Source organism: Stigmatopora nigra, chromosome 2 (genome assembly GCF_051989575.1).
Source record: "Stigmatopora nigra isolate UIUO_SnigA chromosome 2, RoL_Snig_1.1, whole genome shotgun sequence".
In the NCBI taxonomy this organism is placed as follows: Eukaryota; Metazoa; Chordata; class Actinopteri; order Syngnathiformes; family Syngnathidae; genus Stigmatopora; species Stigmatopora nigra.
In genome coordinates, this window is record NC_135509.1 from 1816960 (window position 1) to 1841233 (window position 24274).

The window sequence follows — 24274 nt, forward strand, 5'->3', positions numbered from 1 at the left end:
GGGCTGCCAGTTTTAAGTGAATGTCATAAAATATATTTTTTTAAAAAAGATATCATACATGAATATAAGGTCAGTTTTAATAAAGAAAAAAACACTTTTAGACTTTAGACCAGTGTTTGTGTATATACTTTACATATAGGCATTTGACAATGGTAGTGGGTCAAAATGGTGACACATTTCATTTGAAATTTTGACCAATTTGACTGGGAATGGCAGCCAAGGAATTAATACTTAAAAAATAATCATAACCTGATCCTTTAATTTTTCTGGAAAGGTCCTTAAAAGAAAAAAAAGTTTACAGGCCCCTGTTTTAAACTTGGAAGTAACTCATATTAATGTTGGCTCTTTTCAAGTACAAAACCATTGATTGTTGCGTGGAATTTCAATCGCTTTACTAATCAAACGACTTGCTCCTCCCCAGACGGCATCCCGAAACAGACCATATCCAGCCTCAAATGTCCCTCCGTCTCTGGCACCCTCATCTGGGAGCCCCATTCCGCCAATAAAAGTCCCACCTGGTCTTGGTCCCCTTCACTCGACCTCACCACGGCATAGCTATCAGGTAAGGGCGCCACACACCTGACATCATCATCATGCTTCTTGTACGGGTTCCACGCCAAGTCCATTGTGGGCGATTTTAGGGGATTTGGAACTATGTTTGGCAAATATGATGTCATGCTCCCTGGGGGACGTTGACATTGCTTCTGGGGCATGGAGTCTCTGACTTCTTGGTGAACATCCTCCGCAGCCGCCACGCTGCTGTAATCGCAACGTTCTTCTGGCATGGAAGCTTCTGGCTTGGGTTCTTCCGGCTTGGGTGCTTCTGGTGGACGCTGCAAGACGTAGGAAAGTGCCATGAATGGCGCGCCGTTATCCTTGTCTACGTCATCTGTGGTGCTCTCCTTTCTCAAGGGAGCGATGAGATGGTGCAGGGGTACAGCCAAGGGTTGGATTTGGAGAACGGTGACGTTCTTGTGGGCAAAAGGGGTGAAATATTTGACTAGTTAGAACATAACTTTTTTTTGGAATCATTTTACATGCAAAATCCCATTAGAATTGATGTCATTTCATATAAAGGTCTTCCACTTACTAAGGATTTTGGTGTTTTCCAGCCGTCTCCAGTGAGGTAGTGGTACAGAATGTAGCCGACTACCAGAAAAACACAGACGGACACCAAGGGGACCAAGAAACCCAAGACTATCGCCTGCACCTGACCCGTGATGGGATCTAGACCAACCAATACCGTAAGCAAATACCATAGTTAGACACAGATTTTTCAAAACATGAAAACAACAACCAACGAAGCCCGTACCTTTGTCCGTAGTTATGCAGTGCTTTTCCGACTGTTTGCATTGGAACTGCGTGTCGAGGAATCGGACCTTTGCCGAGAAGCAGTAGTTGCTGTCAAAATTCCTCAGTTTGTATTTGTAATTATTTTTAGTGACCGCAAAATGATGCTGCAAACAGAAAAAAACTTTGATTAGGACTTTTTGGGTGACATCCTTTAAACGCTGCTCACCCCTTGGTCTTGGCATGCTTCCTGAACAGTCAGGTTGTAGGTCATCCGCGGATAGAGCTCCACCATGCTAACGGCCGGGGCGCGCTCATTGCTTTGATACCGGATGGGGCCGCTTAGGTTGATGATTGCGTCGTTTCCCTTCACCTCCACCGTCATCTCGGGAGGCCCGAAAACAACTGACGGAAAATTGACATTTTATAAGACCTGCCGTTTCAACTTTGGTAGTTTGACTTACCATCGTTTTTGGGATGAAACCGCTTGGTCTTGACCCACTCGGAATAACCAGAGGGTCTTACGGCTCGCACCCGCGCATAGTAGCCTTTGTATAAATCCTCAGTCTGGCTGCTTAGATCGCACCATGTCCATTCTATTTGATTGCACTCCCCCACTGGTCTCCAATTTAGGAGTTGGGTGTCCGGTACAGTATCTCCGTAGCTGAAAGTACACCAGCAGGTTATAGGGGGCTTTTTTTACAGGGAGTTTACCGCTAGTATAGACGTGGCTTGTTGCTTACATGGCAAATTCCACCGTGTAGCTCGTACCCTCCGGCGTTCCATCGCCAGGTAGCCAGTGAAGTCCATTTCTCAAATTCAAGGAGGTGAAATGGACATTTACAGGTTTCGGTGGACTAGATGAGCCTGTTATTGTGGAGGGGAAAAAATCAATGGCAATTAGGACGTAATTGGTCAACATCCGCATTACATTATGTCATTGCCAAGATTAGGTTGAGAGGTTGATTCCCATTATGTTTTGTTTTTTTGTATTTTCCAAGTTTTTGCTGAATTCTTTGCAGATATCGGAGGGAATAAAGGTCAAAATGTTGGCTAATTACAGCTCGCTTCCAATGCACCTAATTAGAGCCCGGCACACCTTGCTTTTACATTCCATACAAAATGTTTTGTGACACACGTGTCATAAGCCGTTGACAAATGTTGAATTATGGAAAAAAAATCTCTTTTGAATTTACTCTTTTGGCGTTTACATTTTTGGGAATTAATTTCAGACATAACCATTTAAATCAAAGTGTGTTGGAATTAAGGATCAGACTCGGTTAGGTTTTTAAAATGTAAATCTGACAAGAACCCACTTTAAAATATTCAACCTATGATAATTCTTGTATCCAATTTATAACAACTTCAGCAGACACATATTTGTTTAGTTTGTAGTCTTGTTGGTTGAAAAAACAAACAGCAAATGCTATAAATATATTTTTTTTTCAAGCAGGGAAAGCAGTCAGGACCAAACAAAACATCACCCATACCTGTGTAGGGCCACCGACTCCAAATAATGGTAATCAAAAGCACGTTCTTCATTATTGACAAAAGCTCTCATCTTGTACCTTCCGCAAGTACAGCGAAAGGAATATTGACAAAAAAATTGGAACATCACCAAACAGAAGGAGAATGTAACGTAACTTGTTACACTTGATTAAGTGTGCACATGCCCAAAACAAAAAGGCCCGCCCCTTTATCATTTTTAATTAAAAAAACTTTATTATTGTTATTTATTAATTATGTTTGTTGTTGTTGTTGTTATTTGTGCACTTTGCAGTGAAGCTTTAACTCTTATTGTATATTACTAGCATTAGATTATTTGTCCTTGTTACAATGACAAATAAAGTTATATTCAATGTAATTATTGTAGCAAAATTTCCGTACGTGAATTGACAAATGTGTCACTCAAGTCACACACACATTATTAGAATTATAAATTATGCTGTCAAATGGTGTAAAAATACACATTTTTTGTACAAGGTTAAAATGCGCGGAACCATTTACAGCTTCTACGTCATCCAACTGCGTGCGCTTTTGCTAGTTGCGCACGCCGGTTTTTGTTAGCATTCAAGCTAAGCGGAGGAGAAACAAAACATTGCTAATTTATGTGACTTTTAAACAACAAAGGCGGGCGCTTTGTGCTGCAAACATGGCCCTAGCAATGGAAACGCAGCTCCAGAGCATCTTTGAGGATCTTGTGGTAAAATGATTCATTTAGCATCTTTACATGGACTTGCACGACAGCCGTGTTGACTGTATACCATAAATATTCAATAAATAATGTTCCGTTTCATCAATAAGTTCCTTTATCATAAAATGCATTGATGACGGACGGTTATAATAAAATGGACTCTTGCTAATAATCGGATTTAATTTCTTCACTATAATAGCGATGCTTTATTATTTATCAATATTGTTGCCTGTGATTAGTGTAGTAGTACTGCATAACACATTGAATTGCGTTGTTTGCTAAACATGAGTGCTATAAGTCAAATATTATAAAAATGTCAATAGGTTCATATTTTGTTGTGATATTTGGCTCTTTCTCCCATTTGTTTACTCAGTCCTGTCAGAAAAGTGAGATGGTGGAAGAGGCTTTTGCTGGGTAAGTTTCAAATCAACCATAACACATTCAAATCATAAAAAAAATCATAGTATTTGTTTCAAAACATGACTCCGTTTGTGAACCTCTTTGATTCCAGGATGTGCATGGATAGTCCAGAGGATGAAAGGACAAAATTGGTCAGCTGTCTGGACGCCTTTCAGCAGTATTGGGGAACCCTGCCTCAAGTTTGTAAACACACAAAAACACACATATTCAGAGTAGACATAATGTGACAGAACCCATCTTTTCTCATAGGAGTCTCATGAGCAGTGCGTGCAGTGGATTGTGCGGTTCACACACAGCCAGCACAGTCCAAAAAGGATCGCCTTTCTCTACGAGTGTCTGGCCATGGGTGTCGAGACTAGTCTTTTGCCACCCAGGTACTGTGAATGCTAAAAGAACACCAGATTAATAAAATAGATCATATTTTGTGTTATCGTGAATAAGTGAACTGTAAAGGGATAAAGTGTGATTTTTTTTGTCAGGATGGTTTGCGCTGCTCTAATCAGTTCAGACAACTTGGAGTGGGAAAGGACGCAGTTGTGGGCGTTGACCTTCAAACTCATCCACAAGATCATCGGAGGAGTGGACTACAAGGTTATTCTAGACGGCCATAGACGTCCTATCCATTTCAATGGATTCCCTGCCACTTATTGTAATTTTTGTCTTCTTATCAGGGTGTTCGCGACCTGCTGAAAGCTGTGCTGGATAAAATCCAAACCATTCCCATCACAGTTAGCTCGGCCATTGTGCGGCAGCTCCTGACAGCCAGAGAGGTTTGCTCTTTACACTCCATCATTATTATTATTGTTATTAGTAGTAATAATGCCTCTTCTTACAAGTGAACACACATGATTGACACATTCCAGGTGGTGGAGTACATCTTGGACAGAAACGCTTGTCTCCTGCCTGCCTACTTTGCCGTCACCGAAATCCGAAAATTGTACCCCGAGGGACAACTTTCTCACTGGGTAAAGATCGAATGGCACCCATTTTGGCTTAGCTTGCATTATTTATGCTTAAATCAGTGCATTTTTTTCCTTTCTAAATCCGCAGCTCCTCGGCAGCTTAATATCCGACTTTGTGGACAGTTTTCGACCCACCGCTAGAATCAACTCCATTTGTGGTAAGAATGTTAACGACATATGTGCTAGTAGCGCCACCAAGCTAATGGGTTAGCTCCCCTGCAGGACGCTGTAGCCTTTTGCCAGTGGTGAACAACAGCGGCGCCATTTGCAACTCTTGGAAGTTGGACCCGACCACGCTGCGTTTTCCACTCAAAGGCATGCTGCCCTTTGATAAGGTAAGTACAAGTATGCATCAATATGGAATTGTACTCATTAATGTTTTTTTTTTGGGCATACGCAGGACCTGTTTGAGCCACAGACGGGCTTGCTGCGCTACGTTTTGGAGCAACCTTATTCCAGAGAAATGGTCTGCAACATGTTAGGACTCAGCAAACAGGTATTGTGGATGAAAAGCACAATTAGCCTCGTCTAAATCTTTCTGCCCAAAAGCTTTGGTCTGTTTTAGTGTCCTGTTTGAAGGCTAAAAAAAAAAAAAAAAGTGCATGTGCTCATTCTTAACAAGTCATCTTGGGCTGTCAATATAGAACATAGATCCCCAACCACACACAAACCTCCCCCCCCTGAGCCGCCTGCATGCCGTTTTATTGGCGACAAACGACCCCCTCGCTCGTGAGTCACCACTTTTCTCTTTCTCTGTGTCTCCCTCTTTTCTTTTGTTTCCTCCCTCTTTCTCTTTCTCTCCTGCGCTGGTCTGGGTAAGACTCTGAACATTGCCCAGGTATGTCGTCCGACTCCTTCCATCCACTCACTCCAAATGGGATGTCATGGCGTTTTTCCCCCGTTTTAAAATGAAACCTATTTAGTATAATGCTAAGATTTCCAAATTTAGCATAATTACACTGTACATTTTCCCACGACTTATCAGCCAAAAAATACGGTCATAATATGGCTTTCTCTTTCTCCGACAGCAAAAGCAGCGCTGTCCCGTGTTGGAAGAGCAGCTGGTGGACTTGGTGGTGTACGCCATGGAGCGCTCGGAGACCGAAGAGCACTTTGACGCCGACGTGGGCGGCACCAGCCAGCTCTTGTGGCAGCACCTGTCATCGCAGCTCATCTTTTTCGTCCTCTTCCAATTTGCCAGCTTCCCGCACATGGTGCTGTCTTTACATCAGAAGGTGGGGGCCCCTGACACAGCCAGAAATGGATCCATTAGAATATCCCAAATTTACCTTATTAGTTGAATGGTGGACTCGCATCAACATTTTTGTTGTCTTCCAGCTAGCAGGAATGGGTCTTATCAAAGGAAGGGACCACCTCATGTGGGTCCTCCTGCAATTCATATCAGGAAGCATCCAAAAGAACGCCTTGGCCGACTTCCTGCCCGTCATGAAGCTCTTTGACCTGCTGTATCCTGAGAAAGAGGTCCGTCGGTCACGTAACAGACACCATCAATCAATCGATTCCCAGGAAAAAAATGTTGTCTCCCCCTTGCGTTTCCTAGTGCATCCCCGTTCCGGACATTACCAAGCCGCAGTCCACCCATGCCTTCGCCATGACCTGCATCTGGATCCACCTCAACCGAAAGGCTCAAAGCAACAACTCCAATCTGCAGATTCCCATCCCTCATTCTCTCAAACTGCACCACGAGTAAGGCCCAAATTTGTATTTCTAAGGAAAAATAGCACCACTCACATCATTTTGTTTCAGGTTCTTGCAGCAGTCTTTGCGCAACAAGTCTCTGGGCATGTCCGACTACAAGATCGCCCTTCTGTGCAACGCCTACAGCACCAACCCGGACTGTTTCGGGCTGCCCATGGGCGTCCTGGTGGAGACCATCTACGGGACTCAGTCCATGAGGATCAATCTGCCGGGCACCAACTGCATGGCGCTGGGCTCCTTCACGCCGCTACCCATGAACCTGTTGGACTCGGTCACTGTCCACGCCAAGATGAGGTAGTTCCCTTGAAGGTACCAAAAATGAAGTCCAATGACGAAGGGGGAATCATCCGCCATGTGTCTGGACAGTCTCATCCACAGCATCGCCACCCGGGTTATCAAGTTGGCCCACGCCAACTCCAGCGTGGCCTTGGCGCCCGCACTGGTGGAGACGTACTGCAGGTTGTTGGTCTACATGGAGATCGAGTCCTTGGGCATCAAAGGCTTCATTGGTGAGTCTCAGAATTTTCAAATGGACCACCATTATCTACTAATATGAGATATTTATGAACAATACTGACTAGAAAAGCTACATTCTTGTAATGTTATTCAAATACTATTTTTTTTTGGTCCAGCATGGTTTGTACAGTTGATGTCAGTTTGAGTTGTTTGTGCATACAGGCCAGCTGCTGCCCAGCGTCTTCAAGTCTCACGCTTGGGGAATCCTTCACACTTTGTTGGAGATGTTCAGCTACCGCATGCATCACATCCAGCCGCACTACCGCATCCAATTGCTCAGCCACCTGCACAGCTTGGCGGCCGTGCCCCAGACCAACCAGAACCAGCTGCACCTCTGGTAAGCATCACCATACACGGACGCCAGAATCTCTGACTCATCCTCTTTTCCACCTAGTATGGAAAGCACAGCTCTGCGCGTGATCACGGCGCTGGGCAGCTCGGAGGTCCAGCCGCAGTTCACCCGCTTCCTCAACGACCCCAAGACCACGGTCCTCTCGGTGGAGTCGGAGGAGCTGAATCGAGCGCTTATCCTCACCCTGGCCAGAGCCACGCATGTCACAGGTACCCCCGCGCACGCCATAGCATCTAAAAGCTCCTCCCCTATTTTTATTGATTGTTTTTTTCCACACAGATTTTTTCACTGGCTCCGAGTCCATCCACGGCACCTGGTGCAAAGACATTTTGCAGACCATCATGAACTTCACGCCTCACAATTGGGCGGCGCACACGCTGTCATGCTTCCCGGCGCCACTGCAGGTGACCACTTCAAACAGCACGTCGCTGTGTCCCACGGCCGGCGCTAACGCTAATGACGCTAACGGCGCTAACGCTAACGGCGCTAACGCTAACGGCGCTAACGCTAACGCCACTGTCTCTCTCGCCCGCTAGGCCTTCTTCAAGCAGAACAACGTTCCTCAAGAGCCACGCTTCAACCTGAAGAGGAACGTGGAGGAAGAATACCGCAAGTGGAAGTCTATGACCAATAAGGAGGACATCATCACGCACTTCTCCATGCAAGGCTCTCCACCATTCTTCCTCTGTCTGCTTTGGAAAATGCTGCTGGAGACCGACTACATTAACCAGATTGGCTACAAGTCAGTATTTTTTTAAACTTTTTTTCTTTCATTTCTTGATGCTATTTAAATCTAATCTAATTTTCAGCGTCCTGGAGCGAATCGGAGCCCGCGCTCTGGTGGCCCACATGCGCACATTCGCCGATTTCCTGGTCTACGAGTTCTCCACGTCGCCCGGCGGTCCTCAACTCAACAAATGCATTGAGATCCTCAACGACATGGTGTGGAAATACAACATCGTCACGCTGGACCGAGTCATCCTCTGCCTGGTGAGTCGAATCGGTGGCTTTTATCGACGGCGCTCTACTTTCGCTAACACGCTCTCCCTCCGCCCCCTCCAGGCCATGCGTAGCCACGAGCGCAACGAAGCTCAGGTGTGCTACTTCATCATCCAGCTCCTACTGCTCAAATCCGACGACTTCCGCAACCGAGTCAATGACTTTGTCAAGGAAAATGCGCCAGAGCACTGGCTTCAGAGCGACTGGCATAACAAGCACATGAGCTACCACAAGGTACGCTGCCCTCTGGTGGCAAGGAGTAATATTACATGAGTCTCATGTACTACCGTGGCCACATATTGAATGATGGCAAAAAAAATGTCCTCCCTTACCAGAAATACCCTGAGAAGCTGTACTTTGAGGGCGTGGCCGAGCAGCTGAACCCACCCATGCAAGTCCAGCACCAATACATGCCCATTTACTTTGGCAATGTGTGCCTGCGCTTCTTGCCCGTCTTTGACATTGTTATCCATCGCTTCCTGGAGCTTACCCCCGTCTCCAAGTCCCTGGAGACCCTGCTGGACCACCTAGGCGGCCTCTACAAGTTCCACGGTGGGTAATGTGCTCCAAAGTGATGAATATCAGCCCAAAACAGGGCTTTGGAGTGAATTTTGGAACACATTTGTTGACAGACCGACCCGTGACGTACCTTTACAACACACTGCATTACTATGAACGACACCTGAGGGATAGAACCAGCCTTAAGAGGAAGTTGGTGCACGCCATTATGTTGTCACTTAAGGTATAAATTCACTACTTTGTGATTTTTTTTAATCATATATTTTTTTAAAGATCATAAAAATGTGAAAATACACACTGAAACTTATCCTACTAGGACACAGCACTGAAAGAATATATATAATAGTGTCCTTACTTTTCCAGGCCTTACTGTATGTTGATGTAAAAATGCCACCTAGTGGTGGCTTGGTGTATTTTTCCCCAATAAAAAGTCCAACTTTTTTTGATGTAACAGGACAACCGGACACCTGGTTGGTGCCTGAGCGAAACCTACCTGAAGTTTGGCATGAACCAAAGGGATGACAACGTTTGGGCGCCGGATGACACTTACTACTGCAAGCTGATTGGACGCCTGGTGGACAATATCCTTTTTTCCCCCTCACTTTGATTCCCTTATAAAGAATGGTTGTTGGTCATTAATGACGGCTCACCAATGGCGGGCAAGTCGCCGGGCCCGTTCCCCAACTGCGACTGGAGGTTCAACGAGTTCCCCAACCCGGCGGCTCACGCCCTGCACGTCACCTGCGTGGAGTTGATGGCGCTCGCCGTCCCTGGGAAGGATGTGGGGAACGCTCTGCTCAATGTGGTTCTCAAAAGGTGAGGGTGCCCTTCTTTTTCTTTAAAAAAAAAAAATAATAATAATTCATTGTTTGTTTTCAGCCAACCTCTGGTCCCTCGAGAGAACATCACCGCCTGGATGAACGCCATCGGTCTCGTCATCACCGCCTTGCCGGTAACGCCCATATTTATTTTGATGTAGGACAATGATACCAAAATAGTAGTGATAAATAGCGACAATATTTCAAGTTTTTCCCTTAAAGAATGTTTTGAACAAATCCACTTTGAGTTTTGTGTCTATGCGCCCGCCAGGAGCCGTACTGGATCGTTCTGCACGACCGCATCGTGACGGTGATGGGCTCGGCGGCGCTGACGTCCGAAACGGGTTGGTCACGTGACCCCTTCGCCCTGCTGGACTTCACGGCGTGCCACCAGAGCTACAGCGAGATCGGCTGCAGCTACGTGCTAGCACTAGCGCACGCCGTCTGGCACCACTCGTCCATCGGACAGCTGTCACTCATCCCCAAGTAGGCCTGACCGTCAGTGCGCCCCGTTTGGGCCATCCTTAACCCTCACCCTCCATTTTCAGGTTCCTCTCCGAGACTCTGAAGCCAGTGGTGGTGACAGAGTTCCAACTTTTGTACGTTTACCATCTGGTGGGACCCTTTTTGCAACGCTTCCAGCAGGAGAGGACACGGTGCATGCTGGAGGTAAAGTGCCCTTTGATTGGTCGCCTGAACCCGACATGGGATATAACCGACTGGTCTTGTTTCAGATCGGCGTGGCTTTTTACAAGATGCTGCAAGTGGTGGACCAACATTGCCAGCATCTCAACTACATGGATCCCATTTGCGACTTTCTCTATCACATCAAGTACATGTACACGGGAGACAGCGTCAAGGAACAGGTAGGAACTGCTTTTTTATGTCCCTAACGTCTAGTGTAGTCGTCGTGTAGTTTAAGCGGGGGAGAAAAATAATAGTAATAACAACAATAATAGTAGTGTTGCGTTGGCAGAAATTCATTCTCAGGTTATCTTTAACAAAGGCATTTCTGAGCCTCAATTTAGATCACTTCTTTCAAATAATGCTATGATTGAGTTATTTTAAACTCATGGTGACCTTTGACCGCATGACCCTGAACTTCTTCCCCTTGACAAAAATCCCATCTGACTTTTAACCTCACGACCCAAAAATCATCTCTGCCGTCTTATTCGTCAAATCTAGCAAATTTCTTAATAATCTCCTTATTCAATCTCACGTTATCTCAAAGCCAGACATTCTAAATTTAATAAGCTCTGCCTCCTATAGGTTTAGCCTATAGACAGATGGACCAAAAATTTCAAAAATTAAATAAAAACGAAAGAAGCTCGACAATCCATGGCGCAAATCGGTCACGCTCCTACGTGCTTTCACGCAGGTGGAGGAAATCATCATGACGCTCCGCCCCGCCATGAAGCTCCGCCTCCGCTTCATCACGCACAGCAGCAAAACCGACAGCGCGTCGGCGTCCACGTTGCCGCCCACCACCGTCGCCGCCGCCGCCACCCTCCCCGTTCCCACGCCGGCCGCGACCTCTGCACCCCAACCCGTACCTTCCTCCTCTTCGTCTTCCTCCATGGCGGTGAGCACCGCTGCTGCGGTCGCCTCTGTCTCCTCCCCTTCTTCGTCTTCCGCCATGTAGACTTATTATTATTATTCTTTTTTAAATATGACGAAAAATGTAATCATGGACTCTGGCTCACAAGCCAAACGCTGTTTATTTTTTATGAATCGTGATAATGTTAGTCAGTATTTTTCAATAAAATAAGGAGCACCAAGCATGAAATCGTCGCTCACTTTGACATCCGACGACACTGAAATACACGCACGCTGTCGCTATGGCAACCGATGAGGGAACGGCGTGTTTTATGGCGTTCTCAATGATAGGTTAACCCTTTCCCTAGTGCACTTTGGCGACATATGTAAATGAGGTAGACGTGAGGTCGTGATTGCGGTAAAAGGGGCGTGTCTTTGCTATCGACAAGGGAAGGTTGATGGCGGGTGAATATTAATCAAGCAAGGACGCAAAAGGTCCGCCAGGAACGCTAATTAAGGACGAAAGCGCTTTAATTTGATTGATTAGGCTTTGGGGAGGGATGGCAAGACACAAGGAGACATTTCCCATTGGTTTTTAAAGAGGAAGAAAATAACCCCAAAAAATGTTTATTTTTGTTTTTTGGATAGGAAATCTAATTTTCTAACAACCCAATGCGTTCAAATGAAAAGTTCTCCTTCTTTTTTAATCACAATTCCAAAGGCGGAAGGCCACAAAAACAACATTGACGACTTTTGGCAAAAAACTCGGTGACTGGACTCAAATTTTTAGGAAAAAATAAATGGACATTGACAGTTATAAACGTCCAATCCATTGGAACTGGATTACAATGACAAAAAAAGTAAATCGTACAATTTTTTTTAAAGATAGTCGTCAACAAAAAATCGAATTTTCCTTAATTAATAATATTAGGAAGAGAAACTGGGTTTTCCTGGAAGCCATTTTGGAGGAAGCACTTTAGTGCGGGTATGTTTATATTGTTAGAAAAATGATGCTAGTCTTGTAATATTAAAAAGAAAAATTGTGTCACAATAGTATGGAAAGACAAAAAAATGTCATATCGCTACGCCTTTTTTTCGTTTAATCGTTTTCTAATATTTTCCAAAAATGAGAGAAAATGGCTTCTCTTAGAAAAATAAAGCCTTGTACAGTTAAGCTTCTTTATTTTTTATAGCGAAAATGTATTTTTAGCAAAAGAAATTACCAAAAATTCTAAACCCTGACTTTGTCCTTAACTGCAGTATTTTTCAAGCAATATTTCCAAATTTCTTTAAATTATTGGCGTGAATCGGATCAGATCCCGCAATATAAACTTTCTTCATAATTAAAAAAGAAAAGTCATCTGTGCTAGTGTTTTAAGACTTGGGATTGTCGTCTCAGCGCTGCCCCCACAGGCCAAAGGCGGAATGTGTTAAACACCAGTCCAAATGGGAGCGCCACGACGACCACGTAACGCATCGCGCTGGAGATACCCGTCAAGTTTTTGGCCAGTCCGCGTCCAGATTGACGGCTAGCTTCGCCCATACGGCGGTGTCACTTAGCGGCGTCCCCGGGCGGTTGCCCGGCACCCCCGTTTTGCAGCGTTTCTTGTTTGTATTGCTGCACGGCGCGGTAGATGGCATCCTCCACCAACCGCTTGCTGACCTTCTTAAGCTCCGCCTCGTCGGGTTCGGACCCCCGGCGACCGCCTGAAAACACAGAAAAAAATTTAATGTAAAATAACCTAAACACAATAATTGCTATTATTTTTAACATGCGATAAATAGTGCCATAGTTACAGTCAAGCCGTCACAGGGTTGTCTTATGGAACTTTATCACGTCTTAAGAAACAAAAGGGTTATTTGTTAAAGGAAATTTTTAGATAAACTGTGATACGCCAATGGTAGGGTGTTAAAAGAGTCTCGTGGTTAGCCGTGATGAATCGCTTCTTTGTTGTTTTTGTTTATTTTTATGCTTGTCGTCGTTACAACTAAATTTCCCAGCTTTACATGGAACGATTTAAAATTGGTTAAAACCGATTAAACGGGGATTTAGTTTGATATGTGGAAAATATTAGTAGCTTAGTCAAGAACATTTGATATAAAATACACTTTATAGATCAAAATGTGCATTTTAGCAGGATTAAAATGGGATTACAATCATGGTAACTTCAAGTATCTCGAGGTACCACTGTATTCCACAAAATGTAAGTTTTCCTAAAGAGGAAATCTTTCCGCAATACTAATGTCGCACGCGCGCAATCAGTGGATCGCCATCAGGTGCTTCTTGGAGACCAACCCCCGCTGGTTCAAGTTTGTCAGTCAGCTCGGTCAGTACCTGCCGGATAGCTTGGGGGAAAAAGCTCCCCTCCCCTCCCCTCTCCCATCCTCCTCACACACAGCAGCCCAACCCAACTTGATTCAACATTGTCACCAATGTCACCTATGTCTGTCTTGACTGTATGGATTACAATATGTAAACTAACAAAGCCAGTTCAATCTTTTTTTTTTTCTTATTTCAAAAGTGGGCCATCGCAGTGTAGACCATTGTTTAACCATTTAGACTCATTTAAGAGCACCTTTTTTGAATGATATTTCACCTATTTTGTTACACACAGCTGTGTATGATGACAATATAGTCTTTTGATTTGATATAAAGGCATAGCATCCCATAAAACTAGGCTTTCATTTCAAACTATGTAGGCTTTCATGAAGAGGAATCTTTCCTGCAATACTAATGTCCTACGCGTGCAATCAGTGGATCGCCATCAGCTGCCTCTTGCAGCCCAACCCCCGTTGGTTCAAGTTTGTAAGTCAGCTCGGTCAGGACCGGCCGGATAGTTTGTCCAAAAAGCTCCCCCCTCCCCACCCACAGTGGCCCAACCCCCGTCCATTCAACTTTTTCACCTATGTCTCTCTTTGCTGTATGACCTGCAAAACCAAAGGCTGCCTGATGTAAACAGTCAAGGCCAGTTCAATACTTTTTTGGACCTATTTCAAACGTAGCCCATCAAAGTGCAGACTTTTGACCATTGATGAGCAAATGAGTGCCTCAGAGAAATTGAAGTATTGGACATATGAAGGAAAACATAGCATCTTGTAAGACTAGGCATTTTTTTAACAGGGCTGGGCAAACTAAAATAAGGGTAAAAGTAAGTGTGGGGGTGCTTTGGTTTCAACCTTGCAAATCTTTCCACAATACTAATGTCCTACGTATGCAATTAGTGGATCGCCATCAGGTGCTTCTTGCAGCACAACCCCCGCTGGTTCAACTTTGCCAGTCAGCTCGGTCTTTGCTTGCAAAACCGAAAGCTGCCCCACACCCTCCACCCCCACCGAACCCAACCCCCGTTGATTCAACATTGTCACCTTTGCAAAATGAAAAGCTGCCTGGTGTAAACTGTCTAAGTCAGTTCAAGACTTTCTTTGGACCTATTTCAAAAGTGGGCCATCAAAGTGCATAATGTTTAACCATTTGGACTCATTTAAGAGCACCTTTGTTAAATAATATTTCACCTATTTTGTTATACTCAGCTGTGTATGATGACAATATAGGCTTTTTATTTGATATAAGGCATAGCATCCCTTAAAAATAGCCTTTTGTTTCAAACTATTCCACAAAATGTAGGTTTTCCTTAAGAGGAATCTTATCTGCAATACTAGTGTGCCACAAATGCAATCAGTGGATGGACATCAGCTGCTTCTTGCAGCCCAACCCCCGTTGGCTCAAGTTTGGAAGTCAGCTCGGTCAAGACCGGCCGGATAGTTTGAGCGATAGCCTCCCTCCTCTCCTCCCCTCCTCTCCCCTCTCCTCTCCTCCTCACCCACAGCAGCCCAACCCCACTTGATTCAACATTGTCACCTATGTCTGTACTCTATAAGTTAAAAAATGTAAACTAACAGAGCCAGTTCAATACATTTTTTCTGACCTATTTCAAAAGTGGGCCATCAAAGTGCAGACTTTTGAACATTTTGACTCATTTAAGAACACCTTTTTTAAATAATATTTCACCTATTTTGTTATATGCAGCTGTGTATGATGACAATATAGGCTTTTATTTGATATTTTGCATAGCATCCCTTCAAACTAGGCTTTTGTTTCAAACTATTCCACAAAATGTAAGTTTTCCTTGAGAGGAAAGCTTGTCTCAATACTAGTGTGACACAAGTGCAATCAGTGGATTGCCATCAGGTGGTTCTCTATCCCAACCCCCGCTGGTTCAAGTCTATCAGTCAGCTCGGTCAAGACCGGCCGGATAGTTTGAGCAAAATCCTCCCCCCACCCCTCCACTACCATCACCCCCACCCCACCCACTGCAGCCCAACCCCACTTGATTCAACATTGTCACCTATGTCTGTACTCTATAAGTTAAATCATGTAAACTAACAGAGCCAGTTCAATACTTTTTTTATGGACCTATTTCAAAAGTGGGCCATCAAAGTGCAGATTTTTGAACATTTTGACTCATTTAAGAGCACCTTTTTTAAATAGTATTTCACCTATTTTGTTATATGCAGCTGTGTATGATGACAATATAGGCTTTTGATTTGATATAAAGGCCTAGCATCCCTTCAAACTAGGCTTTTGTTTCAAACTATTCCACAAAATGCAGGTTTTCATAGAGGGCAAAGCTTTCCTCAATACTAGTGTGCTCCGTGTGCAATCAGTGCATTGCCATCAGCTGCTTCTTGCATCCCAACCCCCACTGGTTCAAGTTTGTAAGTCAGCTCGGTCACTGCTGGATGACTTGAGCAAAAAGCTTCCCCCTACCCCACCCCACCCACAGTGCCCCAACCCCCATCCATTCACCTGAGTCCAAGTCTGTCAGTTCTGCCTGTCTTAGCATAGCATCCCATAAGACTTAGATGAAAATAATCCAAATTAATTCCAATGTCTTTTTGTTATATAGTGTTTTTTTTTTCGACATCCCTTCAGGCTCAGCGCCACATTATCCGCTCGCGTGCAAACATCTGCGCGTCACGTCGCGCTGGCCAGGTCGCTTGTCATCACATCATAGACCCCCCAGCATTACTTGGCTTCTTTCCCCCCTTTTTTCCCCCTGCCTCTCTCGGAAGTAGGCCACAGTGGCTCGACTGTTTATAGCCATGCAGCTGCGAGGAGCGCGGCGAGGTCGTCGGGAAGAAAAAGCGGGGGTTGTTGCGTTGTTTTAGCCCAAGAGCACTTCACGCTGCAAAGTCCGCCTTTATGGCTTACGACGAGGCTTTAAACCGCTTTAAATTGCAGTTCAATCATCAACCGGGCAGTAGCGATAACGCTAGCGCTAACAACGCGGATTTGCAGTATCAGGGCTTAGGGTGGATCCATGTCCGATTTGTTTGAACAGGGAGGTGCGGTCACTGGTTGACAGTAGAGGGTATTTTTTTTTACATTTAGGGTTGTAGTTCGTTTGTACTTTGAGATTTTGGCTTGATGGTTAGAAAAATGTTGGCTAATTTGGATAAGCAAGATATTTGGATAAGAGATGCGATTTGTTTTATTTTGGAGGAACTTTATTGGTGGATTTGATCCACTTTTTATTCGTTTCCAGACTATTTAGGGGAATTTAACAGTGTACTTGAAAGCGGTCCAACATTTCAAAAGAATCTCAATAAATCTAGGCGGATTATCTTTGCTATTCATCAAAATAAACGACTTGCTAATGTCTGGTTCGAAAAATATTTGAATAGAGTTACATAGTAATTAATCATTTGGAGTTTTTGGTTCCAATGCAAATTTAGAGCTAAAACATTAGTGATCATAATTCATCACAAAAAAATATTTATTCAATTTATTTAAAGACTCCTCACGTATATATTCTGCTACTCCCTCATTTTGTATTAACTCTCATTGGCTGCCATGGACAGCAACAGACGTCCAATCCAGTTTGGACAGAGATAGGCCCCGCCTTCCATGGTCAATGGCGACTAAAGTCACCCAAACTACCATTCTTAAAAAATAATAATAATTCAAATAAGTTGAATCTCATGCTCACTGATCTTCCATCCATTTTTTGGGGGGGCGTGGCACTAGCCTACTATCAGACCAATCGGGGATGCTAACAACAAGCATGACAGTATCACTTTTCCCATTAAAACAATTCCATTTACAAGCCGACCATTGTGATGCTCGCTCACGTGCCCGCGCAGGCGATCCGGCCGACCTCCGGCACCCCCCATCCCCTGGCCAACGCTCCCCTAAATCCGCCATATGTACCCGCTCGCCACACTTACTGATTTTGCTGTCTGTATTTGAGAAAGAGAAGCAGCAGAGTTGACCCATGGCGCCTCCTCCCGACACCCCCCCACCCAAAAAAAGAATATAAAAAAAGACAGATTTAAACCCGAGCGTTGCGTCCGACTCCTTTTGGGTCATCCATACGCCGGTCGGCGAAGGGGGTGGGCTTTAAAAAGAGAAAAAAATCCGACAGGCAGACGACCCAAAAAAAAAAAAATGACTGAGCCGATCCTGGCTCGCACTGACACACACTGAGGAGGAGGAGGAAGATGGGAGGAGAGAGGGAGGGCGGTAGATAGCTAGTGCGCATGCAGGAGACATGACTGTCATTTAAATTTCATTTTAGTGTATGTAAAGGGCACTTTTGTGTATAAGACCATGGCTAATGTTTGTTATTGTGTATGAGAAGTGGTTAGAAGGAGTGTATGTGTGTGTGTGTGGGTGGGTGGGGGGATTTTGGTGGGGGTGGGATGTCCAGAAGGATGGCGGACCAAGAGGATGAGGGGGTCAGAAGAGTGTTGTTAGGCCCCGCCCCCCGTCTCCTCATCCTAGCTTGAATAATGCTGTTTTGAATGGCTGGCAGCTGCAATGTGGAATATTTTGCCAATGGGAGAATGTGTGTGTGTGCTTATGTCCTTGTGTGTGTGTGTGAGTGAGGTGTTCAGGAAAAAAAGGAAAAGAATGATTTAGAGGGGAGAGGACACAATTTTGCAGGATAAGCAGATTTTGCCTTTGGAAAATCTATTAGGGTGCCGTGACTTGGGCGTTTAACCCCTTAATGTCAGATTTTGTATTTCCCTACAGTTGTTTTAAAATACTATACTTATTTTTTATATATAATAGAAATACATTTACAAACCAATGTCCCTCTACGCATTTCTATTTGAGTAGTTTGTCTTTTAAAGAGTTACAAAACCCCCTAAAAGGCATTACCTTAGGCCCATCCATAAATAGCACTGTGACTACTAGCCAAATATTTATCAAAAGCCACCTCATAAACATGCTGTCAATGATGACAACAATGGCTAACGCTAGCTCTTTGCACTTAAGTAATAGGGCGCACCTTAGCTAAAACCCCTCGGCTCTGCGGGATTAATTGAGCTTTACAGACAAGGCGTAAAGTGATGGATGGAGTACTCACACACACGTATACTAAATACACACACACACACACACACACACATACAAAAGGGAATGCTATTTGCAAAGCTTAAATGTTTTATTGACTCAAGCATGAGTGAAGCTACAGAATCCTCCTCCACATGCTAACCTCCATTTAGCCGCAAAGTGCTTGCATGAACAATTGGCCGCTGTGTGTGTGTGTGTGTGTGTGTGTGTGTGTGTGTGTGTGTGTGTCTGTGTGTGTGTGCACGCCACTTTAGGCTTTAGATAATACCCATCGTCACAAGCTATGCGTATCATAGTCCAACAATAATTAACCTGAGTTGACTACCGCTAGCTAATGTAAACATACTTGTCATTGCGTAGCTAATTGTCTTATGAAAAGCATTAAAAATGTTTGTTAGTGTTTTAGAGTCCCTCATAAAATTCTGTCATAGTCAGTCAGTGGAAGCCAATCAGTTAATATAACGTGAATGGAATTATTGGTATTATTTAATTAATTTAGCTAATAAAATAATTTTCACCACTGCCACCTACTGTAATGAACATGCAATTACATTTTTTCTAATGCCATGTTTTAGCCTATCTATGGTATTTGCGTTAACTGTTAGCGTTATGGCCGTTTATCCCACTTTGGTATTGTTGAAACAAAAACTTTAGTATTTTTTACATATATTGAGCGTGCATTTGTCTACTAACCAAGTTGCAGCGACGCCTCGGTGTGGTAGTAGCCGTCCCGCTGCTTCTTTTTCAGCATGGAGCAAAGATCCAGGCGCTCCACCACTTGCTCGCCGAAAAACCTGCACGACCAATCATTTAGTTAACTGGCGTAACGTGAAAAACTTGATTTTAAATAGTTTGCGGAAGTATTTCAGGGGAGGGAACCCAGATGAGGTTAGCCACCTATTTATTTCCACTAAAAAGTGTACAAATCGATTGACATGAGTTTTAAATTTATCAAGAGTGTAATATAAAGACATCTTTATTATAAAGATACACATTTTGTACCTGCTAGCGTAATTGGAGTAAAGTGAAGAGTCCACGCGCTTGATTCCCTTTTAAAGACAGACAAATACAAAATTAATATTCATAAATAACTTCCATTAGACATTTTTTCCCCAAAACTACCTGCGAACGTAGCTTTGGCGCTCTGGACAGCTTCATAATTGTGAGGTGAGGTTCGAAGCCACGAGCGTGGCCATCCAAAAGTCCTCGTTCTTCAAAACAGGCGTGCACGGAATCTGGAAAATAAAAGAGTGGATGCTCAAATGTGAAAATTCGGAATTCCAGGATGTCTGATAAGGAGACAACAGAATCCCGCGCTGTTATTTTAAGAAAAGTCTTCCGTGGGGGAACGAAAGGTTAGAATGTAATCAATAGGAACCATGGAGGAGGCGGCAGACAAGGACGGACGCTTTGACTTCCTGGCGTGTCAGGTTTAAAAACAACATGCCGCCTTTCTCTTTCTTGCCAATGAGTTGATAAGAAGGAGAAAAAAATTGGACATTACAATTTGTACTTGTGGGTGGGTGTGTGCCCAGAAACGGGGGACGAATCCTCTTAAAAAAAATTAATTCCGGATTAATAACGTGGGCCAAAAAAGGCACGAATGCGGAAAACAGATTGAAATAATCTAATCCTAATAACGATGACGTATGTGGTAAGCAATTTCATCAAGTGTAGGAAACTGAAAATATTTAAAATTAAAGAAAAAAAATTAATTATATTGAGGCAGAACATTTTTATCTGATAAAATGTGGATCCAAATTTGTGCAATTTCCACCTTATTCCTCAATAAACACTAAAATATGCCCAAAAATCTTGCTTTGCCCTTATTAATTGAATTTCTGCAATCCAAAAATAGCCAATAGTAAACAACTGACCTGCCAGTTTTCGTAGCACCCCCGCGTGCGCTCCTTCCCGCAGGGCGACGAACACCACCTCGTTTCTGAAGTGAGCGATGCCCGATAGGGGAAGCACTAGCTCCGCCCCTTCCAGCAGTCGGGCCAAAGACGGCCCCACCTGGGCCAGCGCCGCCGCCGCCCTGAGCCGGAAAAAATGGCACAAAAAGCGCCAAAGCGCCCGCTAATCCACTGGCTCGTGTTACATCATGACAGAATGTAGTGATTACCACTCGTGTCACCATATTCGACTTAGCGCGCACTTACAGGTCCACTTGTTCTTGGTCGGCTAAATATGCGACGAGAAGCGTGAGGTGTAGCGTGGGGATGGGGATCATGGCCTTGGACAGGCGGGGTTCTCGTTCCAATACCGATTCTTGGACCTCGGCCACCACTGAACTGATCTGTAACAGAAAAAGTGTCATGGGGCCAAAATCATTTAGGTAATTAATCACTCCATCATAAAGATATTTAAGAGATATGTCGAAATTTTACGCTACAAGATTTTCGTATCGATTAATAATCCATCCTAAACGATAGTTATGTTTGTTTTTGATGGAGATGAACTACAGGTAGTTGCGTTTCCTCTCCAGTCCACTAGTCGGCAGCCCTCACACCGTGTTCAATCAAAAAATCACAAAATTGTCTTAAAATATAGTATCGGGATTAAATTAAATCTTGTTACAAATCCTATCGCCACATATGAGGTAATATATGACCGTAATATCTCATGTATCTAACTGACAAACCTGTCAAGGCTTTGTCATTAGTATTTTTTTTAATTTAGATATTGCTAACCAATGATGAACATTTTTAAATAAATAAATAAACGTGACTAAATTAAAACCTCTTGGATTCCGTTATGTATTTTATTTTTTGTTTGTTTATTATTTAGTTTAGTTTTTTTTCTCCTCCCACAACCGGAACCAGAAGTTCGAAATCAAACTAACCAATGACGCATTTCCGGAAGCGCCATTCTTCGAATTTCAGTCTAGGGCTGACATGTCAACACGGTCCCGGTATAACTTAATTTTGTGTTTTAATGATGAAAATAAGGCAAAATAAGGCAGCGTAGTGGACACGCACCCCCACAAACGCATGTTTTGATGAAAAACTGACAGAGCGGACGATGGACGACGCCAGGTAGACGGCACCAAACAATTTGGAACATCGGCGTGTCAGGCCAGACTTAACTTTTGAAACTTTTTGCCCAAAACGTAGCACTTAGAAGCCGATTAGGACGTTTACTTTTCAGTTATTGAGTTTAGTTGCAGTTAAAATGTGAATAGAACGTTTTCGAGCACCATGAAAACCACCGGCGTTGAGGCCGTCGTGCTAGCAAATTGTAGCCGACCGAAGCGCACCATATTCGGGCTCAAGAATACCCAATGGTAGCCCCGTTTCAGCCATCCTGGCATGGATGAACCCCATAAAGAACCCTTTTCATCGTTTTGGTGAGTACAATTATTTCATCTCATTTTTCACCTTAAATGTTTTTTCATTGTCACTCATTTGATTGCCAGCTAATCGTAATGTAATTGCATTTTAGAAATGTTTCACCAATGATACCAAATGATATATTTGCTCTATACATATGTGCAACACGACGTGGAAAGGTAAGTACAATTTTATTTTTCGGTAATTTAATGTAAAAATGTATTGAGCCATTACATGCACTCCTTAAAGGGCCCTTAGATATTATTATTGCTTGACTATCAAAACAGTTATCTTTTAAGTTGAAAATCGTTTAGTTATGAATTAGATAGAGATAAAATACGGTAACTACCTGTGCGTTGGTGATGGGAATGGAAACAAAGTAGTTGGGTCTTTGAACCTGCTTCTTCTTTTTGGACTTGTCTCCATCTTGATCTGCATCCACTCGACGTCCCCTCTTCCTGTTCTTTTTGCCTGACTCTTGCTTAGGGACTAAATAAAAACAAAATAGTTTGAGCATTTAAAGGCTGTCAGGTCTTCATTCAGAAATAAACTCACCTGTCTTATCAGAGGCTCCAATTTTCTGGCCTTGAAGCTCCTTCATTTTCTCCTGTTCCACAACTTGTTCAAGATTAACCATCACTTGAGAAGGTCCTTTATCTTTTTCTTCATGAGTCACCTGATCAAAACTATCGCCAGGATAAGCGGCGTCGCCTGCGGTAATGTTGTCGAGCTCCATATTGACCTGATGCGGAGCCGATGCCTGGAAAAAAAGCTGAAGAAAACATCAGGAATGAACTTTCTCTAAAAATAGATCCCCCCCTTGCTATGTGCCAACTATCTGCTTCTTATTATTCCCACTCAAGAGCTTACCTGCTGTTTTTATCCTTGTTTGCTCATTAAAAAGCAATTTTTTGGTGGTTCTTGAGTAAGTGGAAGTCAACCTCAACATTAAACGACTCAGGTGCATGTTATAAAATAAAACTACACGGTAAACTTGCGCTTAAATTATGCCAGTTAGCTCATGTTTAACAAGGATTTTTTTTAAACTAACTGAGTCGGGCATCATTATTGGTGACGTCATATATGTTGGCCGATATATCGCTCAGCTGTCTGAATGAATCAAGTCCGCCATCTTGGCTCAACTCGTGTCTAGCTGGCAGGCGACGCTGCAATTTTAATCGAGCCAAATGCTAAAGTCACTCACTTCGCGACGCGCGTTGATTGATCGAGATTTTTATATCGTGTTGCGATCGGGTATTGTTTACGAAAAAGAACTTAAAAAAGACTCAGAAAAAGGAGTTCCGACAGCGTTACTACGCTGGACGGAAGCAAAATGTTTGTAAACAAACCCTCCTTTCCGGTCGAGAGTAAGCTTCAGAATAAGAGCTGGTTTTGGGGTTGCGATTTTTGCTTAATTATATATTGATATTCGAAGCCTTTATGAAATTTGAAAAAGTATAAATCCTTGCGTCTATAAATAGTTATTCAATAAATATACACACTACGGTAAATGCAGCAATGTATAATGTAATATATATTTTCATTCAATTTAGCTTTTGAGTGCGATTTCACTTTTTGACCAGCAGGTGGGAATGTGGCATTAAAATTTAAAAATCTGAAAAAGCACAATTATTGTTTGAGGATTCATCTCACGAAATGCAATAATGACATAATTATTTTAAAAAAACGCTTTTATTTATAAAATATCAATTAAAATAAAAATATTGCATGTTGGTAAAAAGTTTTCCTCAATAATTTATGATCCAAGTGTTTTGAGGTAAGGGCATAAGGCAGAGACTGACGTCCACACATCTCAAAGCACCACGAGCTCCAATTATTCAAATTGAATACAGATTGTTATCTCTTTGAAACAATAGCATTACTGTGAAAGCAACATTTACACAATAACAAGCATACAAACACAGCAGCGTTGGCCTGACTAGTAACAAGGACGCCTTCAAGCATTCTGTATTGCACCTGATAACAAATGGCTGCGCCCCCACCCTCCTTTTCCCCCTAAGAGAAGATTTGAAACTTCAGGCTTGTGTGCATCTTAAAGGTCAGAAAAATAAAACGCAAGCAGACCACGATGAAGATCAGTGACATTCCAAAGCATGGCCGCCGAGCAAGTGCAGACGAGGAGAACGGCGGAGTTGACTTGACTACGAATGAACAAGGTCGCCACCATTTTTGAAATGTATGCAAGCCATTTAGTCCAAATCAGCCCTGATCGGAATGAAGCCGTATCCCAAAGTCA

At 43.4% G+C, this 24274-nt stretch overlaps 3 protein-coding genes and 1 long non-coding RNA gene across 9 annotated transcripts; 2 read left to right on the forward strand and 2 right to left on the reverse strand.

Moving 5' to 3' along the window:
- Positions 1–59: 59 nt before the first annotated feature.
- il20ra (interleukin 20 receptor, alpha) lies at positions 60–2953 on the reverse strand. Its single transcript, XM_077738726.1, has 7 exons — positions 2781–2953; positions 2034–2157; positions 1755–1954; positions 1520–1695; positions 1313–1457; positions 1091–1227; positions 60–971 (listed from the first exon to the last, which is right to left on the reverse strand). Exons 1-7 carry the CDS (start codon positions 2830–2832, stop codon positions 399–401), a joined length of 1407 nt encoding a protein of 468 aa, XP_077594852.1. The 5' UTR covers positions 2833–2953; the 3' UTR covers positions 60–398.
- On the forward strand, positions 442–12375 carry med23 (mediator complex subunit 23). 4 transcript variants are annotated; one of them, XM_077738681.1, is made up of 33 exons: positions 442–562; positions 1113–1244; positions 2741–2809; positions 3858–3898; positions 3996–4083; positions 4154–4278; positions 4384–4495; positions 4576–4674; positions 4768–4869; positions 4955–5024; positions 5089–5201; positions 5267–5362; positions 5687–5704; positions 5895–6101; positions 6205–6348; positions 6428–6573; positions 6634–6879; positions 6952–7094; positions 7264–7438; positions 7496–7662; positions 7733–7857; positions 7990–8195; positions 8263–8443; positions 8516–8686; positions 8788–9004; positions 9085–9194; positions 9426–9552; positions 9622–9787; positions 9851–9923; positions 10061–10275; positions 10338–10458; positions 10524–10655; positions 11168–12375. In XM_077738681.1, the coding sequence occupies exons 3-33, from the start codon at positions 2807–2809 to the stop codon at positions 11429–11431; spliced, it is 4203 nt and encodes a 1400-aa protein (XP_077594807.1). In that variant the 5' UTR covers positions 442–562; positions 1113–1244; positions 2741–2806; the 3' UTR covers positions 11432–12375. The 4 variants fall into 4 exon arrangements, with proteins under 4 accessions (XP_077594807.1, XP_077594798.1, XP_077594781.1 ...); XM_077738672.1 differs by having other exon boundaries at positions 2744–2809; XM_077738655.1 differs by lacking the exons at positions 442–562; positions 1113–1244; positions 2741–2809 and adding an exon at positions 3211–3493.
- Positions 11489–23381, reverse strand: akap7 (A kinase (PRKA) anchor protein 7). Of its 3 annotated transcripts, XM_077738712.1 has the most exons (10): positions 22888–23381; positions 22694–22789; positions 22573–22624; positions 22367–22506; positions 20848–20984; positions 20563–20723; positions 19808–19920; positions 19688–19734; positions 19379–19479; positions 11489–13032 (listed from the first exon to the last, which is right to left on the reverse strand). In XM_077738712.1, exons 2-10 carry the CDS (start codon positions 22751–22753, stop codon positions 12878–12880), a joined length of 966 nt encoding a protein of 321 aa, XP_077594838.1. In that variant the 5' UTR covers positions 22754–22789; positions 22888–23381; the 3' UTR covers positions 11489–12877. The 3 variants fall into 3 exon arrangements, with proteins under 3 accessions (XP_077594838.1, XP_077594820.1, XP_077594829.1); XM_077738694.1 differs by having other exon boundaries at positions 22573–22789; positions 22888–23380; XM_077738703.1 differs by lacking the exon at positions 22888–23381 and having other exon boundaries at positions 22573–22803.
- On the forward strand, positions 21543–23291 carry LOC144211453 (uncharacterized). Its single transcript, XR_013329601.1, has 3 exons — positions 21543–22034; positions 22130–22196; positions 22585–23291. It is a non-coding gene; the product is annotated as an uncharacterized LOC144211453 (long non-coding RNA).
- Positions 23382–24274: the final 893 nt, after the last annotated feature.

Excerpts from the sequence above, each read along its gene's own strand:
- il20ra (XM_077738726.1), bottom strand. The coding sequence starts at position 2,832 with ATGAAGAACGTGCTTTTGATTACCATTATTTGGAGTCGGTGGCCCTAC. Across the intron at positions 2,158-2,780 it reads GAGTCGGTGGCCCTACACAG|GCTCATCTAGTCCACCGAAA; the intron begins GTATGGGTGATG and ends CCACAATAACAG. Across the intron at positions 1,228-1,312 it reads CTGCATAACTACGGACAAAG|ATCCCATCACGGGTCAGGTG; the intron begins GTACGGGCTTCG and ends TGGTTGGTCTAG.
- med23 (XM_077738655.1), top strand. The coding sequence starts at position 3,443 with ATGGCCCTAGCAATGGAAACGCAGCTCCAGAGCATCTTTGAGGATCTT. Across the intron at positions 4,279-4,383 it reads ACTAGTCTTTTGCCACCCAG|GATGGTTTGCGCTGCTCTAA; the intron begins GTACTGTGAATG and ends TTTTTTTGTCAG. Across the intron at positions 7,663-7,732 it reads CAGAGCCACGCATGTCACAG|ATTTTTTCACTGGCTCCGAG; the intron begins GTACCCCCGCGC and ends TTTTCCACACAG.
- akap7 (XM_077738694.1), bottom strand. The coding sequence starts at position 22,753 with ATGGAGCTCGACAACATTACCGCAGGCGACGCCGCTTATCCTGGCGAT. Across the intron at positions 20,724-20,847 it reads GACCAAGAACAAGTGGACCT|GGCGGCGGCGGCGCTGGCCC; the intron begins GTAAGTGCGCGC and ends TTTCCGGCTCAG. Across the intron at positions 19,921-20,562 it reads GGTGCTACGAAAACTGGCAG|ATTCCGTGCACGCCTGTTTT; the intron begins GTCAGTTGTTTA and ends TTTATTTTCCAG.